The 24,044-nt window shown below is 41.1% G+C and overlaps 1 protein-coding gene across 1 annotated transcript in view; it reads right to left on the reverse strand.

Annotated features, from left to right (window-relative positions):
- lekr1 (Leucine-, glutamate- and lysine-rich protein 1) overlaps nt 1-24,044 on the reverse strand; it is an 86,406-nt gene that overhangs the window by 56,208 nt on the left and 6,154 nt on the right. Inside the window, exon 3 of the mRNA XM_006799856.2 lies at nt 6,509-6,993. Within this exon, the coding sequence (XP_006799919.2) occupies nt 6,509-6,993 (485 nt within the window). The remainder of the gene's footprint in view (nt 1-6,508; nt 6,994-24,044) is intronic.

Here is a 24,044-nt window from a genome sequence, read left to right on the forward strand (position 1 = left end):
GATTGTAGGAACATGAAAAGTAGAAGTCCACAGACGATGTGAGACATCGTTGGGCGAAAGCTGGATATGACGCGCTTTTCTGGTTTCTAATATGACCTAAAAACGGCACTTATCTCTTTCCCTTTCTGTCTTTTTAATCTTCTCATCAACACCAAAACATCTCCAACTTGTTTGCGCTTGAACTCGAGTAGCAGGTGACATTTTAAAACCAGGTTTAATTGCACTGCGCACATGACGGTTTTTCTCACCTTTCTTTTTTCTGTCACACGCTTGTTACACAGACAACATTCAAACACACGTGTCGTTAAAAAACACTCGAGGTCAGACAGGTGACACTTTCGGTTAGGTTTAGCTTGTGTAAGGGGGTGGGGTTTATTTTTTGGTTATTTTTGTAACGTTACCAGTCAGGTTCTCCCACTGAATGTGCACTCACACACACACACACACACACACACACACACACACACACACACACACACACACACACAGAAATCTCCTATCCTGTCAGATCAACACAAGATCAGACAGCTGACAGATTATCAAAAGAAGCAAAGAAAAACCTGTGTGAGAGTTTGGTTTCAGTTTGTGTGTATGTGGGAGTAGGAAGGCCAGTTCAGGGAGGTCTGATCGTGTCTATGTTCTGGCTCAAGAAGAAAAACAGTATTAAAACAGAGGCAGTACCCTCCTGGCATGAAACATTCATTCATATCTGTATAAAAAGAAAGAGACTCCCTTGCTGTGGGCCCATGCTGGCCTCTCACTGTGTCATTACCTCTGTCTGAACTTTGACGTCCTGACCTGCCCTTGGCCCTTAGACTCCGACTGTGTGTGCTTTTGTTTGTGTGTGTTGTGTACATGTGTTTTTGGCTACATGAAGAGACGGCGTATGAGAGAGAGAGATAATCAGCTTTACACCAGATTGGGGATTGGCTCACCAGTCTATCACACAAATAACAACATACGGACACCCTAAAACCCAGCTCGCCATATGAGCACAACGGCTTTGGTGTATACACACACACACACACACACACACACACACACACACACACACACACACAAACTGTAAATTACAGTAAAATATCCGTCATTAACCAACCCATATTGGAAGCTTAAACCAGACTTTGGCATTCCTACTGTATATTGTAATTTCTTGGTATTTCCTTATATTATTCTAATATACTAATTATTGTTTTTGCCAGATAGTATTTACAATGTTCCCAGTGGGTACTTAATAGGTAGTGAGCAGTAAATCAAGCATTCACATTCACCTAAGGCCAATTTAAAATGACCAGTTAACCTAACAAGCATGTATTTGAACTGTGGGCGGAAGCCAGAGTACCAGGGAGAACATGTACTTCACTCATGTACTACACTCTGTTTACACTATACAGTACTACAGTATATACAGTATATACAGTCACTATCCATTATTTGATCTGAACATTTAAAATGAAATCGTTCAGTATAATAAATTCCCAGTGTGCTTTGGTCCCAATCAGTTCAGCCTACACTCACTGGGCATTTTGTTATGTACACCGTGCTAGTACTGAGTTTAACCCTCTTTTGCCTCCAGAACTGCCTCAGTTCTTTGTGGCACAAATTTAGCAAGGTCCTAGAAATCAGCCATTTTGGTCCATATCGACATGATAGCATCACAGAGCTGCTACAGATTTGTCAGCTGCACATCCATGATGACAATCTCCCATTCCTTCACATCCCAAAGGTGCTCTACTGGTCAGCACTGGTACGAGTACCGTATTTTTCGAACCATAAGGCGCAGCGGATTATAAGGTGCACTGTCAATGAACGGGTCTGTTTTCATACATAAGGCACACTGGATTATAAGGCGCATTAAGCGAAACAAACAGTCAGATAAGATAAAATTTACTCAACTCATTCTTCTTGCTTCCTCCACTTCCGTACCATTGATTCATTAATGTTGAATTCTCTCGCAGCTGCTCTATTCCCATGTTGTTGCAGTATATTAATGACTAACCTCGTATTGTGGATGGATTATCTCAGTTGTTCTCCTGACTGAAGTTTGGTCCGTTTACAGCATCCTCCCATGCATTTGCATTTGTCCATTTAACCATCGGGAACCCTCGCGAGTGGAAAAAGGTTAGCATTCATCCTCCAGCTTCACTGTGTTTATGTTATACTAACATAGGTGGGTCGCTTTATTTAACAGCTAGTGCAACTTCAGTAACCCTACAAACGTCACTGCTGTTTAGTTTTCTGCCTTCATTTATGTTGGAAGTGATAGCAGAGCTATACATTTTAATTTGTTTCAGAAATCTCTAGGTCAGAACATGCTATATCATGTTTAGGTGGAAACTAGCGAGCTAACTTCCTGCTAACTTCTAACTCTGTGAAATTTAATAAATTTTGTTTTCATGGATGCCTGGATGTTAAACTTAATTGTTACACCTGGTAAAGCAGCAGCGCTGATCATTTTGTTAAAGATGAAATTATTTAGACAGTTTTTAACTCTCAGTGATGTCGCAGTGACTTTTGGACCTGAAGCGGATGGAGTTTTGGACCCAGATTACTCCGCGAGGCTCCTGACTAGTGCGCCTTATAGTCCAAAAAATACGGTATTGATTCTCAGATTTCATGAACCGTGTACTCCACCCAGAGCTACAGGATAAAAAGTTATTAGTGGTTTTCTGTGTGTACACTTTAGTTCATTCACAGTGTTAAATTTGACAGGTTGATTGATGTCCACAGTCAACTATTTAGGTAGCTAAGTAGACAAACAAATATGGAATCCACAAAAATAAATGTAAAACTTTCAAAGCTCATGTGTTTTATATGCAATGCCAGTTTGGCATAGCAATGGAAGGAAAGTAGGTTTGGCATTTCTAAAAAGTGCAAAACAACTCTATGCACTCCAAAAGTATAGGAATGGAAAGCTTCGTAAGCAACACTCAGTTTTTACCAGACCCACTGCCAAGGGTCAGGCTGACATGATGACATTTTATTGCATCAGTCACATTTTTCCAAACGGACAAAAAGTCTTTCAAGGATGTTAAAGCTGTTTAAAAGAATGTAGAATAAACATGCTCTTCTGTTACTTTGACAACAAAAGGGAAATCGTGGTTCCAAAGACATACAACTATCTTGAGAAAGTGTTACAAACCAACAAGGGAAAGGCAAAGGATGCTGAGGAGAAATCCACCGAGTGGTTTTTCTCTTCAGTTTAAGCTAATCTCCATCAGTGATGCCAGGTTGCACTAGTGGGTTCAATGCTTTGTATAAGCAAAGTGAATCTTTTCCAGACTTCCCTAATTATCATTGTATAATTCACGAGTAAACACTTTAGGGTAAACATTTTAAATATGACAGAGATGATGGATGTTGTAGCAAAGATTATGTATTCCATTCAGGCCAGGAGCCATCCAGAGAAGGTTATTTTGCAGCACACAGGCATTAGGCGGCTAAGCAGAGTTAAATTTCTGGCAAGATTCACCAAATTACTGCCTGAAATCCTAAATCTTCTGAAGCTTTCCAAACGTAGAATATTCAGCAGTAGCTTTTGGATTTAGTGTTCCTGACAGATCTCAATGACTTGCTCAAGGAGTTTAATTTAGAGCTGCAAGGCAATGATAAATATGTCATCACAGTGATTGGTTTAGTCAACAAGATTAAAAGCAAGCTACATCTGATGTCAAGAAGGCTGGAACGGTGTGATCTCAGAAACTTTCTTCACATGCAGGCAGAGCTCTGACATCATTTAGTCAGAATCTGATAAGTGCTTTACTGACTTTTCATCCAACACTGTGACCAGCTAGGTGTGTTTGTTTGTCATTTGGTGAAACTGTAGGTTGCATTGCTTCCAAAGTAATATCACTTTTCCATTTTGTTATCTCTGCTGCTGACACAGATATTCTTACGCTGCTAAATGACAATAACATCAAATCTAGGGCAACACCTTTTTGAATGGAGAGTTCAGGAACAAAACCATCCCCCTTCAGAAAATAAACTTGACACCACTTTGTGGTTCAGTCACACTAGAGCAAAAACAGCATGATAACCTCCTTGTTACTAGGATAAACTTTTGGTTGCCAGGTAATGGTACTCTTTTTTTTTTTCTATTCTGCAAATGATCACATGTAGCTGTGTCCAATTGGTCCTGCAATCGAAACTTTTCAAGGTGATTGTTGACAGACAGCTGAGACACTGCAATCAGTCGGAGTCAGCCCTAAATTGCCATCCTGCAGCAACTATTTGTGGAGGAGTTTCTGTTTCAGGTCTATGAGATTCTGGCTGAACAATGAATGTATATAGTCAATTTTAAACTTCTGTTTAATGTTACAGACTTTCCATCTACAAATCTGATCCAATCTACAAAACTTCACCATCTTGACACATTAACTTTAAATACGGCAACTAACTGAAAGTGGTCGCAAATCTTGCCCCCACCTTTGATGCAAGCATTTCAAATGCAGCAAGTTTGCAAATTCATTGCGCACAGTCACAATGACTTTCATCAGGCTGCTGTCTCACTATTTCCTCTGGTGTGACTGTAGTAATATAGATCATCCTATTTATGCTGTGTGTGACCTCGTGACCAAGCCACCTCATGGCTTGCCCAAGGCTTCCAGTCAGCTCCTACTGACTAGGAGATAAACAGGTTTCCACTTTTCTTATTTAAAGAACTATCTTGTGTGTTGTGTACACATGAAAAACGTAGTTTGGGCTGACAGATACTGGAAGACTTTAAAAGTAGATCTTGGCTCGAAAGAGGCTCTTGCAGAACAACCACACATTTCCACTTTCTGCATCTGATCATGCAGAAGGTGGGTGGAGCAACGCTACAGCATTATTACCAAGAACTACATGAAGTCATCAAAACTCATGCTCAAGTAATAGGTACAAGATGTCTCATCCAAACAGGCCAACAAAGAGAAAATGTCAATCAAGGGAAAACTCCTGGGAGGGCCTTTATTTGAATGGCTTCCAGCTGAGCTAATGGTAGAATTTTTTTATTGTCAGCGTGTGTTTTAATGAACGACGCTTTAACTCTGTTGATCCACAACATCCTCTCAAATTTAATGGTGTAAACCGGTAATTTGTGGTTTGCAAGGTGTACGTGCAGGTGTGTGTGTGTCAGTCACTTACAGGGCGAGTTGCTTTAGAACCGTGTCATTTTTGTTTTGTTTTGTTTTTTAGCAGCACAGACTTCTAATAGTTTGGGCTGTTCGTAGCTTTCTCATGAGTCACAACATTAAAAGCATTTCCTACATATTTCCCATAAACGCAGCAACGTAAGCAAGCCTTTGATGGTTGTTTGTTCGCGGACGCCTGCTATTTGATTACCAAAAATGTGAAGGCTGATGTAAGTAAGCCAGCAGGAGTCTTAACCACCTGTTTGTTTGTTTGTGTGTGAGTGAGTGTGTGCACCATATTACGGATAAGTGCAAACACACACAAAAAACGACTTTCCCTAACTCCATGATGTCAACTTTTCCTGAACTTGAGCATACTAAGTGGGAAAAAAAATTAAATGGCAACAGCAAATTTACCATCGTCTTCATGATTCTGCAGCACACACACACACACACATACGCACTAGGGATTAATATTAGCTAAAACTAATATACAGTATGTCTTTATAATAATTGGAAACTATGATCCCTCTGCTATACATTTATGAGCAGCATAAGCAACTCCACTACTGGTGTGCACTTACATTTCCCAGAATAGCTGTCAACAGCCCTCTGGAAACATGCCGGAGCCTGTTGCATGCAGCTGATACAGTACATGTGTAGGCGGGTAGAGGCACAGCAATAAATGATGGGCCGAGAAAGCTGGTTTTAATGGAGAAAGCTGTCTATCAACTTCCTTCCGTGTGAGTGTTCAGTGCCAACGCATGACAGTGAGTACTGAATATCATCTTTCCTCTTTAAATCTGAGGGTCTTGGACAGCCACCTGTAAGCATTTTGCACTGGTAGAGCATGCTTTAGAGCAAACTGCTTTTCTTCTAATACAGAAAAAAGGAGAAATTTCATCAGTGCTCACAGGGTAATTAGATAAAAGCTGTCAGTCAAGCAGCAACACTGCAAAGCTCCAAAACCTGCAGGGATATCTTTTGTCCAACAAACACCTCCACACATCCTGATCCAGAAATAGCCTCTGCCCTCCCTTGCATCATTGCTGGTCCAAAGTGAAAGGCGGTATGTTTTTACTTAACACAAGTTTTTTTTAAAAAAAAGCTCACTTTCCTTTTGGCTCATTATCCTCACATTGTAACAGCGCCCAAAACAGGCACTGGGCTATGATGACAGTGTGGAAGATGACTGCAGAAGTTATAATTACAGAGCAAAATATATTTCAAGATGTACATATTCATGTGGGCCTGCGGGGTAGCTGATGTGCCTGAGAGTCGAGTTTTTGTGTTTTTGTGTGAATAACATGACTCACGGGATAATTGCCCACACAAAACCTGGCAACGGCGATCATTTCACACCAGTGATGGGAAGTACAGACACCTCCAAACCTCACCTCTCTTCCAGCTGTTGGAGTTCTTTTCTCAGCTCGTCTGAATTTTTATTGGCCTTTTGAAGTGCGTCACGCAGAACTTTCTCTCTCTCGTCGCTCCTCCTCTCCAGCTCTCCTCTAACTCGACTCTCTTTTTCTTTATATATTTTCCGACGCTCCTCTTCCACCTCTTTCCTTGTACTCTCAGATTTTGCTTCAAACTCATCTCTCAGAGCTCTCACTGCATTTTGGTTCCTCTCTTCTAGCTCTTCTCGTGTGTTTCTCTCTCTGACTTCTGCTTGTCTCTGCATCTCCAGCCGAAGTGCCCTCTCCCAGTCCAACCGGCCCAGCTCCAGTGCGTCACGCTGGGCCTTCTCTTTTTGGGCAGTCTCTCTGAGGTCCTGGAGCTCAGCTTCTAACTGAGCCAGCTGGGTGCGGAGCTGATGAAACTCGTGGAAGATGAGGTAGCTTACGCCGCAGTAGCAGCACACCGTCTCAGTGCGCTCCATCTGAGGGCAAAAACAAACAAGGTGTTAAAAATACTAAATGAAGTGCAACTATTTAGAAAAACATTTTCACACCCGCACCTCTCTATAGCTGAGTCTTCATTTGAAACCAGTTGTTATCTATTTAGAGTATTAACACTAACTTTGATTGTGCTTTGAATCTAATTGATAGCAGCACGAAAGCATGGCCAAACCACTTTGGTGGCATGTCTAAAAGAAAAGAAGAAAATTCACAATTTTTATTTTAAAGCAAAGGAAGTAACAACAGTTGGTACAACTAGCTGCATCACTGATCACTTTCACAGAAAATGGATGGCTGTCCTTCTCTTAAGTGAAGGTGAACTGGCTACAAGTGGTTTTTACTTCACACTACACTTTTTAAAGTAATGGACATGGAAGATGGCGTAAATTTCAAAATATATGGTTGAATATAAAATTTACATACAAAACTTTTGATCATAAGTACTTAATGTCCATACCGAGAGTCAAACTAATCCTATAGTTCTGGGGGCGTGCCTACTGTCACTTCAAACTACCACTGAAACTCATGAATCTCCTCTTTCTACCCATGTCAATCGCTAACAACTGCGAGATTAAACCACTTTGAAACCAGATGATTCTTTTTGATACACCCTGTATATAGCATATAATATGCAAATAAATTGACAATCTATCATTTTTTGTCCGATATCAAACTAAGGATGAGTTTAGAATATGATTTTAATGGGTTAAATCATGTATGGGGAGAATAAAGATAGCTAACCATTCAAAGAGTCTAACACATTCAGACTGAACTGCAGGTCCTGTTACTGATCAAAATCTTCTTTAACCACTGTATCAAAAATGTATTTTTACTCTATCTGTCAGCAGTTCAAAGTTGTGGATGAACAGATACTCTGATCCCTCCTTCAGATATTGTCTTCACTGATGTCTGTCCTCTCTCCTAAATAATTCCTGCTTTCTCTGTACATGTCAATGTACTCTCTCCAAGCTTTTTCAGGCTTATGAGGGATAAGATTGTATCCCTTGAGCTTTCATCTTTATGATGACATGTTACAGCGAGGCAACAGATATTTGGATGGCATGCTGTCAGCTCCCATGTCAGAAAGCTCCAAATAAATTGCTACATGATGTAAACAAGATGAAATAAACTTGCAGACAAAGATGTCATGCTTGAGAGTACAGCAGCTTACAAAACAGATTATTTTGGTCAAGTCTCAAAGGTCAAGTAATTGCTTTTACCCATTTGACGATCTATTAGTTCAAGAGCACTTTCACTATCTAGAAGTAATGACCATGAAATTTGGTGTTCACATTTATTTGTGATATTTTAGTGGTTTTGTGATTGCAATGACACATTTAGACATCTATCGTTCACAGGGATTACTGTGGAGATTCTTGCTTCACAAGTGAACTAACCCATTTGTTTTAAGAACCCAGTGACCTTTCCCCAATTTTAACACAAGACCCACAATCCATGGTAGTACATGGCAGTGATTATTTTATTTCAGACTCATTTTATTCAACTCCTCCTTTCCAGAGCATGACAGAAGAAAGGAGAAAAAAAGTAAAGTAATAAACATTTAAGGGGTGAAACAGGACATTTGAAACAATATATTTTCACTGGTTGTGTGTATTTTGAAAAATTATGTTAAAGTATGACTGCAGGGCAAGCAAACCTTTATTATTATTTATTTTTAATAATATTATTTATTACAGCTCCTTGCAAAATAGATGGTGGTTTTTGATATTATATATATATACATATATATATATATATATATATATATATATATATATATATATAAAAATCATCATTTACACTATTTCCATAATAAATACACACTAATTTACTTTGAGAATAACTTTTGAGCATGTGATAAAGAGAGCTTTCACTGAGCTCTATAAGGTTATATAAGTACAACCTTACTTCTTGCACAGGAACAAAGAGGGTACATAGAAGCAAGTGTGAGGACCTCTGTAGAAGCAGAGGTTTTGGTAATTTGTTGCTCTGGTGTATTCGGGTGTTTGTTAACATAATCCTGCAATCTTCTTAGTAGTGAACACCACAGCGAATTCTCCCCAAGATCAGACCCTGGAATGCTCATAGAAATTGCAAAAACAAAGAGCTACACTGCAGACTCTACAGACCTCAGTTAGCAAGTTAAATGTTAAAGTTCACAAAGGTGTTCATAAAATATGGCCTCACACCAACTGTTAAGAGGTGGAGGGATGATGATTTGGGCTTGTTTTGCAGCCAAAGGACCTCAAAACCTTGCAGTCATTGATGCAACCACGAACTCCTCTGTAGACCAAAGTATTTTAGAGTCAAATATGATGCCATCTGTCCAAGAGCTAAAGACTGGCCTGAAGCTGGGTGATGCATCAAGACAAATATCCCAAGCACAGCAAAAAATCTACAGCAAAATGACTGAAAAAGAAAAGAATCAAGGTGTTGCAATGGTCCAAAGTCCAGGCATCAACCTGATTAAAATACCTTCATAGGACCTTAAGAGAGCTGTGCATCAACAAATATGCAGAAACCTCATTGAACTAAAGCTGCATTTTAAAGAAGACTGTCCTTCAAAAAGATGTGAGAGGCTGATAAAAAGTTTTTGCCAATAAAGAAGCTTCTACAAGCTTAAAAGTGTGCTTAGTTTTTAGCAGGACTGTACAGAGTCCTGCCAAAAACTGTCTTCTTCACATGACTATAGACAGCTTTCAAATAGTGTCTAGAAATTCCATTACTTGTCCTTTGAGATGATCTACAAACACGTCTAAAGACATGCAAAGATACTAAACATGAAAAGACAGTCAATAGGACAGAGATCAAAAGAATGGAAGCCATTGCTTCAAAGTCCTGAAAGACACTGAGAAGGGTTTAATTAAATGATCTCCAGTCCTGTTATCTCGTGCTTCCTCTGTGCCTTGTGTTTCTTTCTTCTTTACAGTTAAGACAGAAGTCAAAGGGAATACGAGGGTAATCGGCATGATTGAAAGAAAACACACCATCGTGGCAAAGTGCTTGTCACATGACAAATGATTGACATGTGACAGGTTAATCAAGATAGGCCCTGTTTCTCTGTCTCTGCAGCCACCACAATCAACTTTCTCTTTCTGTGCCCACCTATCAGAGTGCTCCGGCTCTGTATTAGCACCTTGTCAATCCATATCAGGTAAAGGTGCAGATTGCATCTGCCTCATGTCATCAAGACAGCGGGAGTCGGTCTTTCAGCAGCCACGACACACAGACAGACAATTAGAAGATCACTTTGTATGCGCTCATTATGCTCAGCGATTAATAACACAGCAATCCTGAAGGCTGAGGGCACAGCTCTACTGTTGCTACTGAAGCTGATCCAGAAACTTAAATCAGCTGACATATAGTTGCTATAATGTTTGTAATATTCACCATCTAACAGTATTACGTTGCAATACACACACTTGTTAATTCCCACTCCTAAATATTTTAAGCAAAGTATGTTCACGTCTTAGCTTCACACGATCCCCCGTGCTTTTGGATGCTTGAAATTACTAAGGAGAGCCCTTAATGGGCTCACTAAATGTTATCTTAAAGTTCCTATTGTTGAATGTTTGGCCTGATCAAGGTCTACAAACAGGCTGACGGGGGGAAAAAGAAACAAAGAAGGCAGAAATGAAAGAGAGAAGGGGGGGGGGGGGGGGGGAGTGTATTGTGTGGGTGGATGGAGAAAAAAAGCTCCACAAGATGACAACCTATTACATTATATTGCCACAGAATGCACTCTGGAGAATCAGGCCTATTATCTATTTGTGAGTGTATTTGTTAGAGCGAGAGAGACAGGGAGATCCAGGGAGAGTTAGAGCGTGCAACTGTGAGCAATATTTGGGACTGAGACTCAGGGGGGTTTAGTGTTTACTGTGCAGATGTCCTTGTGGTTCCTGCAGGCATAGATACAGCAAAGACTACTAAGTGTGTGTGTGTGAGAGAGAGAGTACGGTTTATATTTTGTTGGAAAATGCTTATGCATGTAAATTTGTGTGCGTTTGAGCGTGCATGTGGGAGGGTGGGTGTGGTGAGAGAGTTCTTTATGCCAGCCATGATGACGTAGCCATGAAGACAGACAACAAGGGGGCAATACACACTGTTTAAGTGACCTGAGGGCTGAATTGTGCCTCCTCCATGGTTTCAGACACACACACACACGTACACAAACACACACACAGATGCTTTCTCACACTGCTCAAACAGTCTAAAACACATTCTGCACGCACGGAGGCAGATGAAAGGCGGAGGCAGACATTGACAAAACAAACGGACACGTTAAAACCGACGCTGATACAAGCGCAAACATGTACATGGTATACACAAAGGATGCAGAGATAGGCCGGCACATACAAAGGCAAATTTAGTCATATAAGCATTTACAGGCCAACAGGAAACTTACACAATCACTCGCCATTAACAACCACACACACACACGCACACATTTATACACACCCTGAGGGCAGAATGCCTGCACCACCAGTGGGTTGTGTGCTCCCGTGACTGAGTTCAGGCCCGCGGGGAGACCCCTTGCCCTGGGCACTGACACGTTCACTTAGTGCTCAAATGGCAAAAAAAAAAACCTAACCTCTCCACACGCTCGCACATGACTACTACGCCGGGCATGGGCATGGACGCCTGGAGAAACACCTGACAGGAGGAGAAAAAGAAAGAAAGGCGACACATTAAAACTGCGGAGTGACAGAAAAAGAAAGGGAAAAGTGAGGGAGTGAGGGGGAAGGGGAGAAAGGTCGTGTTGCCCTTTGAATGTTTCATGCCAGCAGCCGATGCTTCTCTTCTACACACCAGACCTCTTTGTCCTCCAGTGCACACAACACAGCTCCCTCTCTCTCTCGCTCTTATCTCCCTTTCATTCTGTCCCTTGATTGACTCCATTAGCATGCTGGACTGTTGCCAAAGTGGTTTAAAACATTAGATTTCAGGCCACATAAGGCTCTTAAACTTCTACCACATTGGTTTAATTACTCAGGCAATGAACCCTGTGTTTTATATGTATGTTTAATACATATCTGCTCCGAGAGAGATTGTTAGTCAGCCTACATAACGTTCAAAATTATGCAAACCATGCATTACTGCCTCAGGGTGCATTGGCAGTGCTGTAGCTATGTAAGTGTTTGTGTGTCTGTCTCAGTCCTCAGTCAGTAACTACTGACTGATCACTTATACTTTAACTGAATGTACGGGTTGTCTCCACAACTATTAGGTATGAAGACTGTAGCCTGTGTTATGTGACTTGCAACATGTTTACAGTCCCTGTTATCACCAGAATTCCTCTATATTCCATCAATTAAACATAGTGCTATTACTTCTCCCCTGATGTGAAACACTTAGTTGGGCTAGGGTTCCAGTGGAAACAACAGGGTGGGGGTCATTCTGTGTGTGTGGTTGGTGTCTTTCCAGGACAAGAAGCATAATTAATATACGTGATGACTTTTTGACTGTCTGCATGCGTGCGTTTCTGTGCAATTGTCATTGTAATCATGCAAACAGCAGAAACATAAATTCAATTCAATTCAGTTTTATTTATATGGCACCAAATCACAAAAATAGTGGCCTAGTGGTGTTTTATATTGTAAGGTAAAAATCTAACATTAGCACAATCATGTGACACCGATGAGCAAGCACTTGGCGACAGTGGGAAAGAAAAACTCCCGTCTTCTCCTTTCTTCTATCTTGTTAATAATTTTATTTTTTCACTGCATATATTGTTAATAAAAAGATCAAATATTTCACAACTCCTTTCTCCTTTTACAGCCACTCCGGCATTCCTTTTCCTGACATTTTATTCCAGTTTTCCTTCCACTTTGTCCTTGCCTCTTTCTTCCTCCTCCCAAACAACTGTCCTTTCCCTCCCTCTCTTCCTGCTCATCTCCCTAGGCCAACTCTGCTTCCTAAGCTACAGCTGCCGTGACCCATCTGGCTCGTCAAAACACCAGAAGTGGGTCACTGCCACGAACACGGACCCTTCATGTTGCGCACGTACACACATGCAGACATCAGATACGCACACATGGACACAGCATACCCCCTCATGTTCATTCACACACCCAAGCATGCTTTCCGTGACCAAAACTGGCCCAACAGGCATGCACTTACTTACACACAAAAAAAGCCCCATGCACTGAGCACACATACACAGCAGTATGTACCTCCGTCTGCTGTCACACATAATAGCGCTGTGAAATACTGCAAATTTTGATATTGATGCGACAGTCAAGATTTATGAGATGAATGATCGTCAGTATTAAATTTTGAACACGTTTTAACGATCACTAGATTACTCAGATTTTTTACGTTCCACAATAATTAACACAAAAAACATACATTTTTCATGTATTTTGAGATTTAGTTTTTAGGAAACCTAGAATGTAATCTGTCTCTTAAGCAGCAGACAACAGACTCTTTAAAAGGCTTAGACGAGCCTGTTTTGGTTTTCTTAAACCTTAAATATAACTTTGGCTGTCGTACTGCAATTTCATAGTACTTAGACAGACACTAATACCATTCCATATCATCTTAGCCAAAATCTGACCCAAAAAAAAAAAAAAAAGAAAATCGTGTTTTTTCCTATATTTATATTTGTCAAGTAAGGCCAACACTTTTGGTGCAGCGTGCAGGTTGCTCACAGTGCACAGAAACAGAGATTTGTAGCAGGCCACTGCAAATAATCACAGACAGACAGACTAAACAGTTTATTTTCCACTAATCCTCGGTACTTGAAAGCCACGTACCCTGTTTTGTAATTTTGGAAGGTAATATATAACCCACATGCACATACATAAAGGGGCAGAAATAGTAAAAGAGATGTCATGCTAGAAATGTCACTTTGGGGTACAAGGCACTTAAGCATTTTTTGGAGGGTGGGCTGGGGGGGTGCCCAGGGGATTAGAGGCATTAGGATTAGATTTAATCAAGTGATATGATGAAGGGCGGTGGATTTAGAGGAAAAAAACAAAGGCAAGTGTACCTGTATCCTTCAAAACGCTTTCGCTTTCCAATTCTCTCTCTCGCTCTTTCAATCTAACAAATGCTTTCTCTCTGCTATCTGCTAATCTGGCACTTCATCGTGCTTCTGCCTCTGTCCGTCTGTGAAATCACAGACATGGCAGATCACGCAAGCATTTAAAGAAGGGATTAAGTAGTTAAGGGACTTACCCGTGGGTTTTTTTTTGTGGGTTTTTTATTCCTAATTTTTTTAAATGATTTTCTTTTTTGGGCGGTGACATTATGAGGGTGCTTGTGGAGTGTGTGTACTTTAAAGAAAACACTGCCCTGCTGTGCTCTTCTTTTTTCGCATGAAAATATGAGAATGTTTGGGGGGATTTCAGAGCTATGTCACTTTTTTCGTGCGTGTGAGCACGTTTTTTGTTTTTTTCGTTTTTCTGTGTTTCGGATTATTCTTTTTTTCCTTTTTATTTTTTTGTTTGTCCGTCGCTGGTGTGCATGGTGTTCCTGATTGTGTGCGAGTGGGATCAAGGCGGCACTTCGTGACTGCAGCTTTGTTGATTTTCGCGACGATAAAGACCCCCTGTGGCGCTCAGTGTAGCGAGAGCCAACACTGAGATTCCACTCATCTGGACCCCGTGGCGCACCGTACACATCACATGAGGAGTGCGTGTGTGTTTTTAAGTGAGTGTGTGAGTGTAGATGTGGACATGTGCATGAATATTTCCTACTTCTTCGACCATCGCACTCATGTGCATGCCTCGGTGAATGAATATCTTCTTCTATTTCAGCTTACGTGGGTGTGCATGTGTGTGTGTGTGTTTGTATGTGTGTGGAAAAGCAAGAAGGGAGGGGTGGTAGCAGTCACAAGGCACAAAGGGGGGTTGGGAGCTGTGAATAGCAGAGAGGAGAAAAGAGAGTGACCAGAAGGACCGGGGGGGGGGGGGGTGCGGATCTGCAGAGTGGATGAATGAAAGCACAGCAAGGGACAAATTAAAATAAATCAAAGACCTGGTGACCTCAAAGGCCATAGCACATGATTCCCATCATTTTCATACTTTCAAAAGCAATCAGTAACGCCCTCGTGTCCCGTGTACGAGGACACTGTAAACCTGGATGAGACCATTCCCATCAGGATAAAAATTTTCCATCACAGGATAACTGTGATCACTTCAGCAAAATGTGCACCACAGCAAATCAGAAATGCTGAATCCCCTCACTAAATAGGGTCAAAGATTAGGGGTCAGTATCTGGATTGTGTGTGCCTATATGGAAGATTAACATTGAGGAATCCACAGTCACTCACCCCTACACACACAGATGTGTGTACATAGGCAAGAGAGGTTGAAATGATCAGCAACGGTCACAAATGCATCAGGGAAAAGTCAGTAGAGGAGACAAAGGAAGGAAGGAGAGGTTTGAAATGTGTGTTGGAGGGGTACTTCTCAGGTTGTAAAAATAAATACAGAGGAAAGATAATATAGTGGGGCTCACAGGGGGATGCTGTCTAGGATTGCATGTCTTCTCCTTCCTGACCCTCCTTTTCCTGTCCGCCTAGCTGACTATCTCACGTGTTCCATTGGGTGGAGGCAGGGAAAGGGCAGCGGCAGGGAAAGAATCACCTATGGCTCCCCTCGACCGGCGCTCGGCCACGCATCACGTCACATACAAACACTGGGTGAGGCACAGCACGGCATGGCATGGCACGGCACACAACAAAACCCATAGCTCAAGGAGCAGACAGCGGGCAGAGGTCTAGCTGTGTTCATTTTGCTCTGCTTGTGTGCCTGTTTGAAGACTTTGGCTGTGTGGGAGTTAATCACTCTGCTTTTTTTAAAGTGACTCAGTGCTTAGCTTTGAGTGTAGCTAGGTGGCTTTCCATCCATCTTCTAGCACTTCTAGAAAAGTTAAGCCTCCTCCACCTTGGCCGTGTGTTCAAGGTGTTCCCGAAACAGCTGAATGATTCAATCCTGGGGCCTCATTCTGGTAGGACACACCCAAAACATCTCATCTAAGCCCAGAAGGCATCCTGATTAGATGCCAGAATCACCTCAGTTGGCTCTTTTCAAGGTGCAGGAACACAGAACAGCGTCCACATCACTGTCAATGAAGCACCAATCCGTCCGGCACTCTCCCGTCACTTGTGAACAGTTAAACTCCTCCACCTGGGGGCAACCACTCATTCCAGACCTGGAGTGGTAACTCCACTTTTTTCCTGCTTTTTTCCTGAAGCATGGCCTCACACTTGGTACTAATTCTCACTGTCGCTGTTTCACACCAGTCCAAGATGGAGGTCATCACCCGATGAAGTGGTTTAACGACTGTCAAACTAATTACAATATTATGAGCTTACTAACATGTAACATGTGCAGGTTGAAGACCAAAAAATAATGATAAGAAGAAGGTCTATAACTCACGGTTTTTATCAGCTTTTATATTTGAGTTTCATTTATCGTTCCATAACGGATATTCTTGCACATCAAACGGTCATAAATATTACATTGTAGCACATACAGACCTGTTGCCTTTACAACAAGTTGAGCCTTTCAAGAGCTGATTGTGAGACAGGAAATCTCCTGAGAGTGATAATAACTCTCCAAAAACTGTCCTAGGCCCTGCGCTTTATAACTATTGTATGATTTAACCTTTTGATTGCTTACACTATAGACTACAATGCACTGTAATTATATGACACCAGTACAATCAAGCCAAGGGGATCTGATGATTTGGTTTGTCTTCTGAGAGCTTTGAAACCCAGACACAGTCCAGACACAGGAGGTGGAGACAGGACAGCCGGGCAAGCCAGAGAGCAAAACGAGCCAGAGAGAGAAGAGGCATTGTAGTCTGTTACGTTAATCAGAGTTAGCAGACAACACATGTGCTTCCGTTAGCCCCACTAGGCCACACATCACAACACACGGCTCGGCACGACATGGCAGGGTGCAGTCAGCGGAGAAGGGCTAAAGGAGGTAACGCCGACTGAGCTGTGTGTGTCTGCCCTTCCTGTGTATCTGTGTCTGTTTTCAATTTTTTTTTGTTGACGTGCAGCTTGTCGGTGAACCCGTGTCGTCTTAATCTTATCCTAATTTTGTGTCCTTCATTTGCAGTTTAAACTGGGTTGAATGACTGTCTGTCTGACCCGATGGCAATCAGCGGAGCGCAGCAAATGCAGCCTCATTTCACCTTCTCCAGCCAGTGAAAACGAGTGTTTTGTCTGCAGCGTTTAGCACTTCGCTGAATCCGAAAAAGAAAATCTATGCGCGTGAATGAGTGAGACAGAGAGGTTCTGAGCTTGGCTGGATCACCATCGCCTTCTGAGAAAAGCAGAATGTCGAAGTTAATGAATGTTCACGAGAAAATCCCTCAGTTAATGGGATCTGCCATAATTATTTAGTTGAAAGCACCCAGAAAACACACTATTAATTAACTGTAAGCGGCGAAAACAGTCGGCAAATATAGAGAAAATAATTTTTTATACAAGCAAACTTCTCTGTTGAAAAATGGGTGCAAAAGAAGTCTTTGATCCTGTCACCTCTATGCTCAGATGCAACTTGACATCGTGACTTGACCTCCAAGGAAGTTGGGGTGTTTTACCAAACAGGAATAAAGACGCAAGCAAATACAAACATATACAACAATTAATAATGTACAATAATGTGTGTGCATCCTTCACAACCAACTCCTTCCTAATAGCAGCAGTGACCTCGTAATGAACTGCAGGTTATCATGCAATATTGTCACTTTTTATTACCCGGTACCCTGACAACACCCGTGACAATATTGCACAATAATCCCCCTGCTGTTACTTAGTCATTACAGCAGATAAGCATTGAACTGATGAAACATTTCCCTCTCCCCCCTCTGTCTTTCTGTCTTAATCTTTCTGTCTTCTCCTAGATTTACAAAAACAGACTGAAAAGGGGGCATGAGAGGTGAGGGTGGAACAGGAACAAAAAAACAGCCAGAAGGAGAAAGAAGGAGGAATTTTGTTATTGGTGGGGGGTTAATAATGATTATAGCGAACAGACAACACATGTGCCATTAGCCAACGACCTCCTGAAATATTATTGAGGGAGGAGTGTTTTGGGGTTGAAACTACCATTTATTCGGGGGGAGGATACGTGAAAAAGAAAAGACAGACAGAGAACAACACAAGAAAGGAGAGATGTGTAGCATGGTGTAATTTACTCAGACATGGGGACTGTGTCTCCTCTCCTCCTTTTTGTCTGGAATACTTTGCCATGCTCACATTAAATATGGATGGCTGAGTGGAAGCAGAACAAGAGCAGCTGAAAGCCCTCAGCAGGACAGTCAAAGGATAGGACAAGGCAGAGGCTTTATGACTTTGATCTGAACCTGGGCATCTATAACAATAAACCCAGAGAAAGATGTTGGATGAAAGCACTTGGATGTTAAAAATTTTCATTACTCAGGCCATAAAAAACAATTAAATGTAGCAAATTTGCACTTTTAGAATTAAGAAGATAACAACTTGTATTTTTCATTGCCTAAAATCTAAGCATCACGGCCCAGTCTTAACAGTTTTTCCTGTAATAGCACTTGCAGACCAAGATTAAGACATTAATAATATATACACAAGCTTTATTTCAGTGTGTGGGCCAAAAAAAAACAAAGAAGAAAAAAATGCACTCATGCAAAAGTGGAGTAGGTAGAGACCATGGAGAAACTTCTTTTCAGGTTTGCTAATACTCAGTCTTCCAATATATATATACAATAAAGATAAAGCTGCCACGTAATAACGGTGATCTTATTTTCTCTCCTATCAACGCAGAGGGCGTGTGGTCACAACATGGACTCTGATTACAGTTAATGACATCAGCAGCTCTGTATCTGCAGACTAGTAATCCTACATGGGAAACAGGGGCTTCATCAATTACACAATGTGAATGCAGGAAAACATTTAAACAAAAAAAATAAAGAGTGAAAAAGTGATTGAGAAAAACACTTTGTCCCAAATGATTAAAATATGTAAAAAACACCATCATTTTTACATTTACTTGTACATTAATGTGTAAAAAACCCACTGTTACTGTCTTATTTAAGAATAGTCATATGAAAAACAAAGTTATTCACATGACTCTATCCAGTCATGTGAATAACTAAGTAAACCCTCACTGATTACATAGGAATTAAGAGAGTAAGCAGAACCCGGCTGCTGCTAATCAAACGCACTTGATTGATCACTTTGCTAGCCTTAAGCATTCTTGCGTGTGTTAACACAATGCTAACAAGAAAAGGCAGGGAACCTAGAGAGGCAATTGCTGTTCCCCATAAATCTGGGAAGGGTTACAAGTCCATCTCCAAACAATCTGAAGCCCGACATTCTAAGTGGAAAACAGTCAACAGACTTTTCAATCTTCCCAGCAGCCGACGATGACCCAGCAAATTCACCCTCAAGTTTAAACCGTGCAATGCCCAGAGAAACTGTGAAAAAAAAAAAAAAAAAAAGCTACATCTCAGACTCTACAGATGTTAAATGTGAAAGTTCGTGAAGGTAGAATTAGAAAAAAACTGAACAAGTATGGTTCATTTGCACTTCTCACACCAGACTCCTGGAACAATGTCCTTTGGACAGACAAGACAAAAGTGGAGATATTTGGCTTTAATGCACAGCAGTATGTTTGGAAATAATCCATGTCAGCACAAACACCTCATAACAACTATCAAGCCTGGTGGGGGAAGGTTGGTGATTTGGGGTTGCGTTGCAGCCACAGGACCCTCCCATCTTTGCAATAGGATATATATGCATATATCACGATATGGCACATAAATTTGTATGTGATATAAAAATGTCATTTGGTGATATCATTGCTATGACGACCCACGTTTATGTTGCATGCAACAGCCCTGGGCATATCTGGGAGCAGGAGCCACATTTCAGCTTCCCATTATTTAGCACCTAAAGAGGAGCTACTTCAGCAACCAGCAACGAGGAAAACCAGGCTACAGAGAAGGAGATACTAGCAGCCAGTGATGTGCAAACCAAGTAAACTAATGACTCCACTAGCATTCACTAACTGTGCTCCATACGACAGGGACAGTAGATGGAAATTACTGATGGGGTCACATGGTGGAAAAGTAGAACGTTAAGCTGCTGGTTAAAAAGCTTGAGCCAAAAGACAACATCCCAGGTATTACTTTTTGGTATTACTATGTGATAAGAGTTATAGGGTTAAGTTACTTTGGTTATCATTTTAAAAAAAAAGTTTAAAGCAGTTATTTTATAATTACACTTTCCAGGAGAAAAACTGCCTAAGTTACTTTTGTGTTTACATTTGATCTTTGCTCTGTACCCGGATATAATGATGTGTCACTAGCTTTGCACTTTTTAAGCACTAATGTTTTGTTTAGGATCTCCTGTTTTGTTGAGAAAGCGTGTGTTGTGCTTTGAAAGGAATCAACATACATGCAGATATGTGGGTCTCTTTCTATATGAGTGAAAGAGTTTTGAACTTTGCATCTTTCTGATGTCACTCTCTGCACTGACTTCCTCTGATGAAAAGACCATCTTTCGCTCATCTCACTTGCTCACATAAAGTGAACGACTCGACCTGTTTTTGCTTCACAGACCACAACATTTCTGAAGTTAACACCAATTAATGTCCCTTGCTTCTCTAATTTTTTTTTTTTTTTGCTTCCTCTCTGTATCTCTTTCTCACGATGCTTCCCTCTCTTCAGAAGATGAACGTCTTGTCCTGTTACACTGTGTGTGTTTGAGGTCATCTCAGAGAAGTAAATAGGTGGTGTAAGCAGCTAATGGAGAACAAGAGGTGCTCTGCTGTTGCATAAAAAGACTGTGGTGTACTCTGCCAGATGCTGCGCTGAAAACAGCTCATCCTTCTAGGCCAAATGTGTCTGAAAACTATGCCAAGAAACAAGGAGCACTTTTCTAAGTTAAAGTGTCACTTTGGCATCTTGGAGAATAAAGAAAAGTCCTGACAAGCAAGGAGAGAGTGAAAAGACTTTGTTGTGAGTTTTGGGGGCAGTACAGGACAAAGAATTATGCTGTGTCACTGTGTTAGCAAAGGAGAAGATCCTGAAGCAAAAGGGCCCAATAAGTGGCTCAAATTAGCTTACAAATAGCTACCAACTATAGCTGCATATGTCACCATCCACCTCTCAATCAGAGTTCCCCCTTATAACTTTAAGTCTTAATACAATTTAAAAAAGCAACTTATTTAAAAAAAAAAAACATCATTGGTCAAGAAGAAGTTAGTTAATGAAGCTAGTTAATGGCACACTAAACTAAAAAACAAGATAAACTAAGAAAATTGATGATTAGTGATTGAACTGAATTTTTTAAAATTCATAACTGATTTTAATTAGTGGCTGTAAGCAGCTGGTCCCCCACAAGTTCATCGTACAACACTCTTAGCCTCTGGGTGCTGATTTTCAATTGATAGGTGATTGCCATGTGGGAGGCAACCTGTCTCTAAACAGCAACAATGTGTCTCAGACTGATTGCAATCACTCTCAGACAGATTTGTGAAGGTTTGCAAATAATTGCTTTAAATTTATAAACACAGACCGATTGCCAACATGTTGTAATCGATCTGAGTCAGTCTGCGATGAAGAACAGAACTCATCTACGACACATTTCTTTGCAACAGGGACTCAAGTCAACTGGCTACCAAATAGTTGGATTCTAGTTATAGTTCTATATAATAGTAAGGTTGCTGAGCACCTATTTCATTATAGAGTTAAACTGCCATCCTGCAGCAATGATGTCACTATTTGCGGGGGACTTTCTGAATTTCTATTTCAAATCAGGTTCCAGCTGGACTCTGAATGTAAATAATTCGATGAGGGTTAATCATTTGGAAGAAATGGACATGTCTTATTGAGATAGAGAAATCAATTAATGTATTAGGCGAGTAGACTCCAAGCGGTGATAGGATTTAGGACAGGACTTCCCGGGGTCTAAACGCTGGTGGCAGGGAAGATGTGAAGGACAGACTAGCAGCCGAACACCCAGGAAAGCAGGGAGATGCATGATTATATGCATTTATATAGCATATAATCATTGTTTTCCTCTATCATAGCTTATAGTGTCAGCCTCAAGCACTCATTTAAAGAACTGCACAGTAAGGCATGGTAGTTTGCTTATTTGTTTTTTACTTTTTTGGTTGTTTTTTTAATTTGCAAAAAATATAATTTTGGTCAGAAATGTATATATTTTTATCTTATGACAGACTAAAAGAATGATACCATTGCATTTTAGAGCTTTACCATCTGAGTCCTCAAATTGAATAATGTCTTCACTGGTACCTGTAGAAACATGCCAACAGCAGTCTGATCATCAGCTTAGACAGTTAGGTGTGAATTGATTTTCAATTCTATGACCAGCAATGGAAAAAGGGGGGCAGTGTTATCTGCTCCATGAATAATGATTACTGATGTGTCCTTGAGAAAGACAAAGAACGAGACTGAAGGGAAGTGTGACTGCGTTCACATGACACAGGGTGAAACTGCAAAGCAGCATGCGTTCTCAGCATGTTTGAGTGAAAGTACAAATACCAAATTTTAGTTTCTCTTGAAAAAAACTGACAACCGCAGAGACATAAATCGGTCAACAAAGGTTCTGCTTTGTTTAAAGGATCGTTGGTACTGTTGCCTTGGTATTCAATGAAGCTCACTAAAATAATCAATACAGAGGAAAGCACAAAGCTAAAAGAATGAACAGCTTAAATAAAAAATAATAAAATAAGAGAGCCTACATGTGCATGAAAACTGTGTTGATAGTTGGTGATGTTGCACTATGTCCTGTCCTGAAATGTGAGCTTTAATGACTGTGAACCTGTGGCTGCATTTCATCACCTGCATCCCTCACAATAAACATACTGTTGGCATGAAAGTTAAGTGAAAGTATTTGTTTCAGTGCCTGAGTGCGTGGGTGAGAGGCATGACGTAGGTGTGTGTGTGTGAGTGTGTGTGTGTGTGTGTGTGTGTGTGTGTGTGTGTGAGAGAGTGTGTGTGTGTGTAAAACAGCAGCCCACCATTAAAGCTCACAGGCAGCCCTCTCCCAGCACACCAGGATTAACAGCACTTAAATGTTCCTGTTAGTACACCACCTCCTCTTTGCCTCCCACGCCAACCAGCACACATGGTGCTACCCACAGCTTTGCTCATGCAACACACACGACCTCTGTGGTTTTTGTGCTCTTCGCTCGACCCTGGCTGCCTAAGACTCCAATAAACGGTACTGAAGTGCACCCATTGGGGGGTGTGCGGGGTGGGGGGCTAAGCCCAGAATGTCCTCTATTTCACAGATCTATTGGAATCTGAGTACATGACAGAGGCAGGAACACAGGAAAGGAGGAAGACAGACCCTGACTAAATCAAAGGGGCAAAAATGAGTCTCCTTCTCCAGTCATGCATTAGATTATGTTAATGCCCCTTTCTTTCAGGCCTTTGCTCCATGTCTGGTTATCACATGCCCCCTGTGACAAATCATACACAGAAGGACAGAAATGGATGGTAGGTACCTGCCACAGAAATCAATAACAGAATGGATTCCCATTTGACTCTCAGCAAGCAGAGAGACAGACGGGGGATGTGAATGAATGAAGGTGTTTATGGGAGACTGCTGGGGGAGACTATGGGACCTTTTTATGAACTCGGGGATGGAATGGCCACCATTACATTAAACCAGGGAGTGTATTGTTCTAAGCCATAGCATATTACAGTAATTACTAGACAGCAGCAGACAGAGGAAGTGCAACAGCAAAGAAGAAGCAAAGCAACAGCAGAGAGAAGCGCGCACACGCACAGGGACTTTTTACTACTTTGCGCTTGCTACACTGGATCAGCCTACATAAATGGGTCATAAATGACAAATGTAACATACTGAAAGATAATCCAGATTTATTGCAACAAGAGTGTGAGATAATAAGAAAAACAAACAGGGATGAAGCATATCATATGGCACCTTTTCAGTTTCAGTGTGTGTGTTTAAAGTTTCATATTATCAACAACATTAACAAAAATAGTCCACATCCCCAAATCTGAAACTGCACTGTTAAGTTTAATGTGGAAGTATTAC

This window comes from Neolamprologus brichardi, chromosome 14, assembly GCF_056152115.1.
Source record: "Neolamprologus brichardi isolate AB-2024 chromosome 14, ASM5615211v1, whole genome shotgun sequence".
Taxonomy (NCBI): Eukaryota; Metazoa; Chordata; class Actinopteri; order Cichliformes; family Cichlidae; genus Neolamprologus; species Neolamprologus brichardi.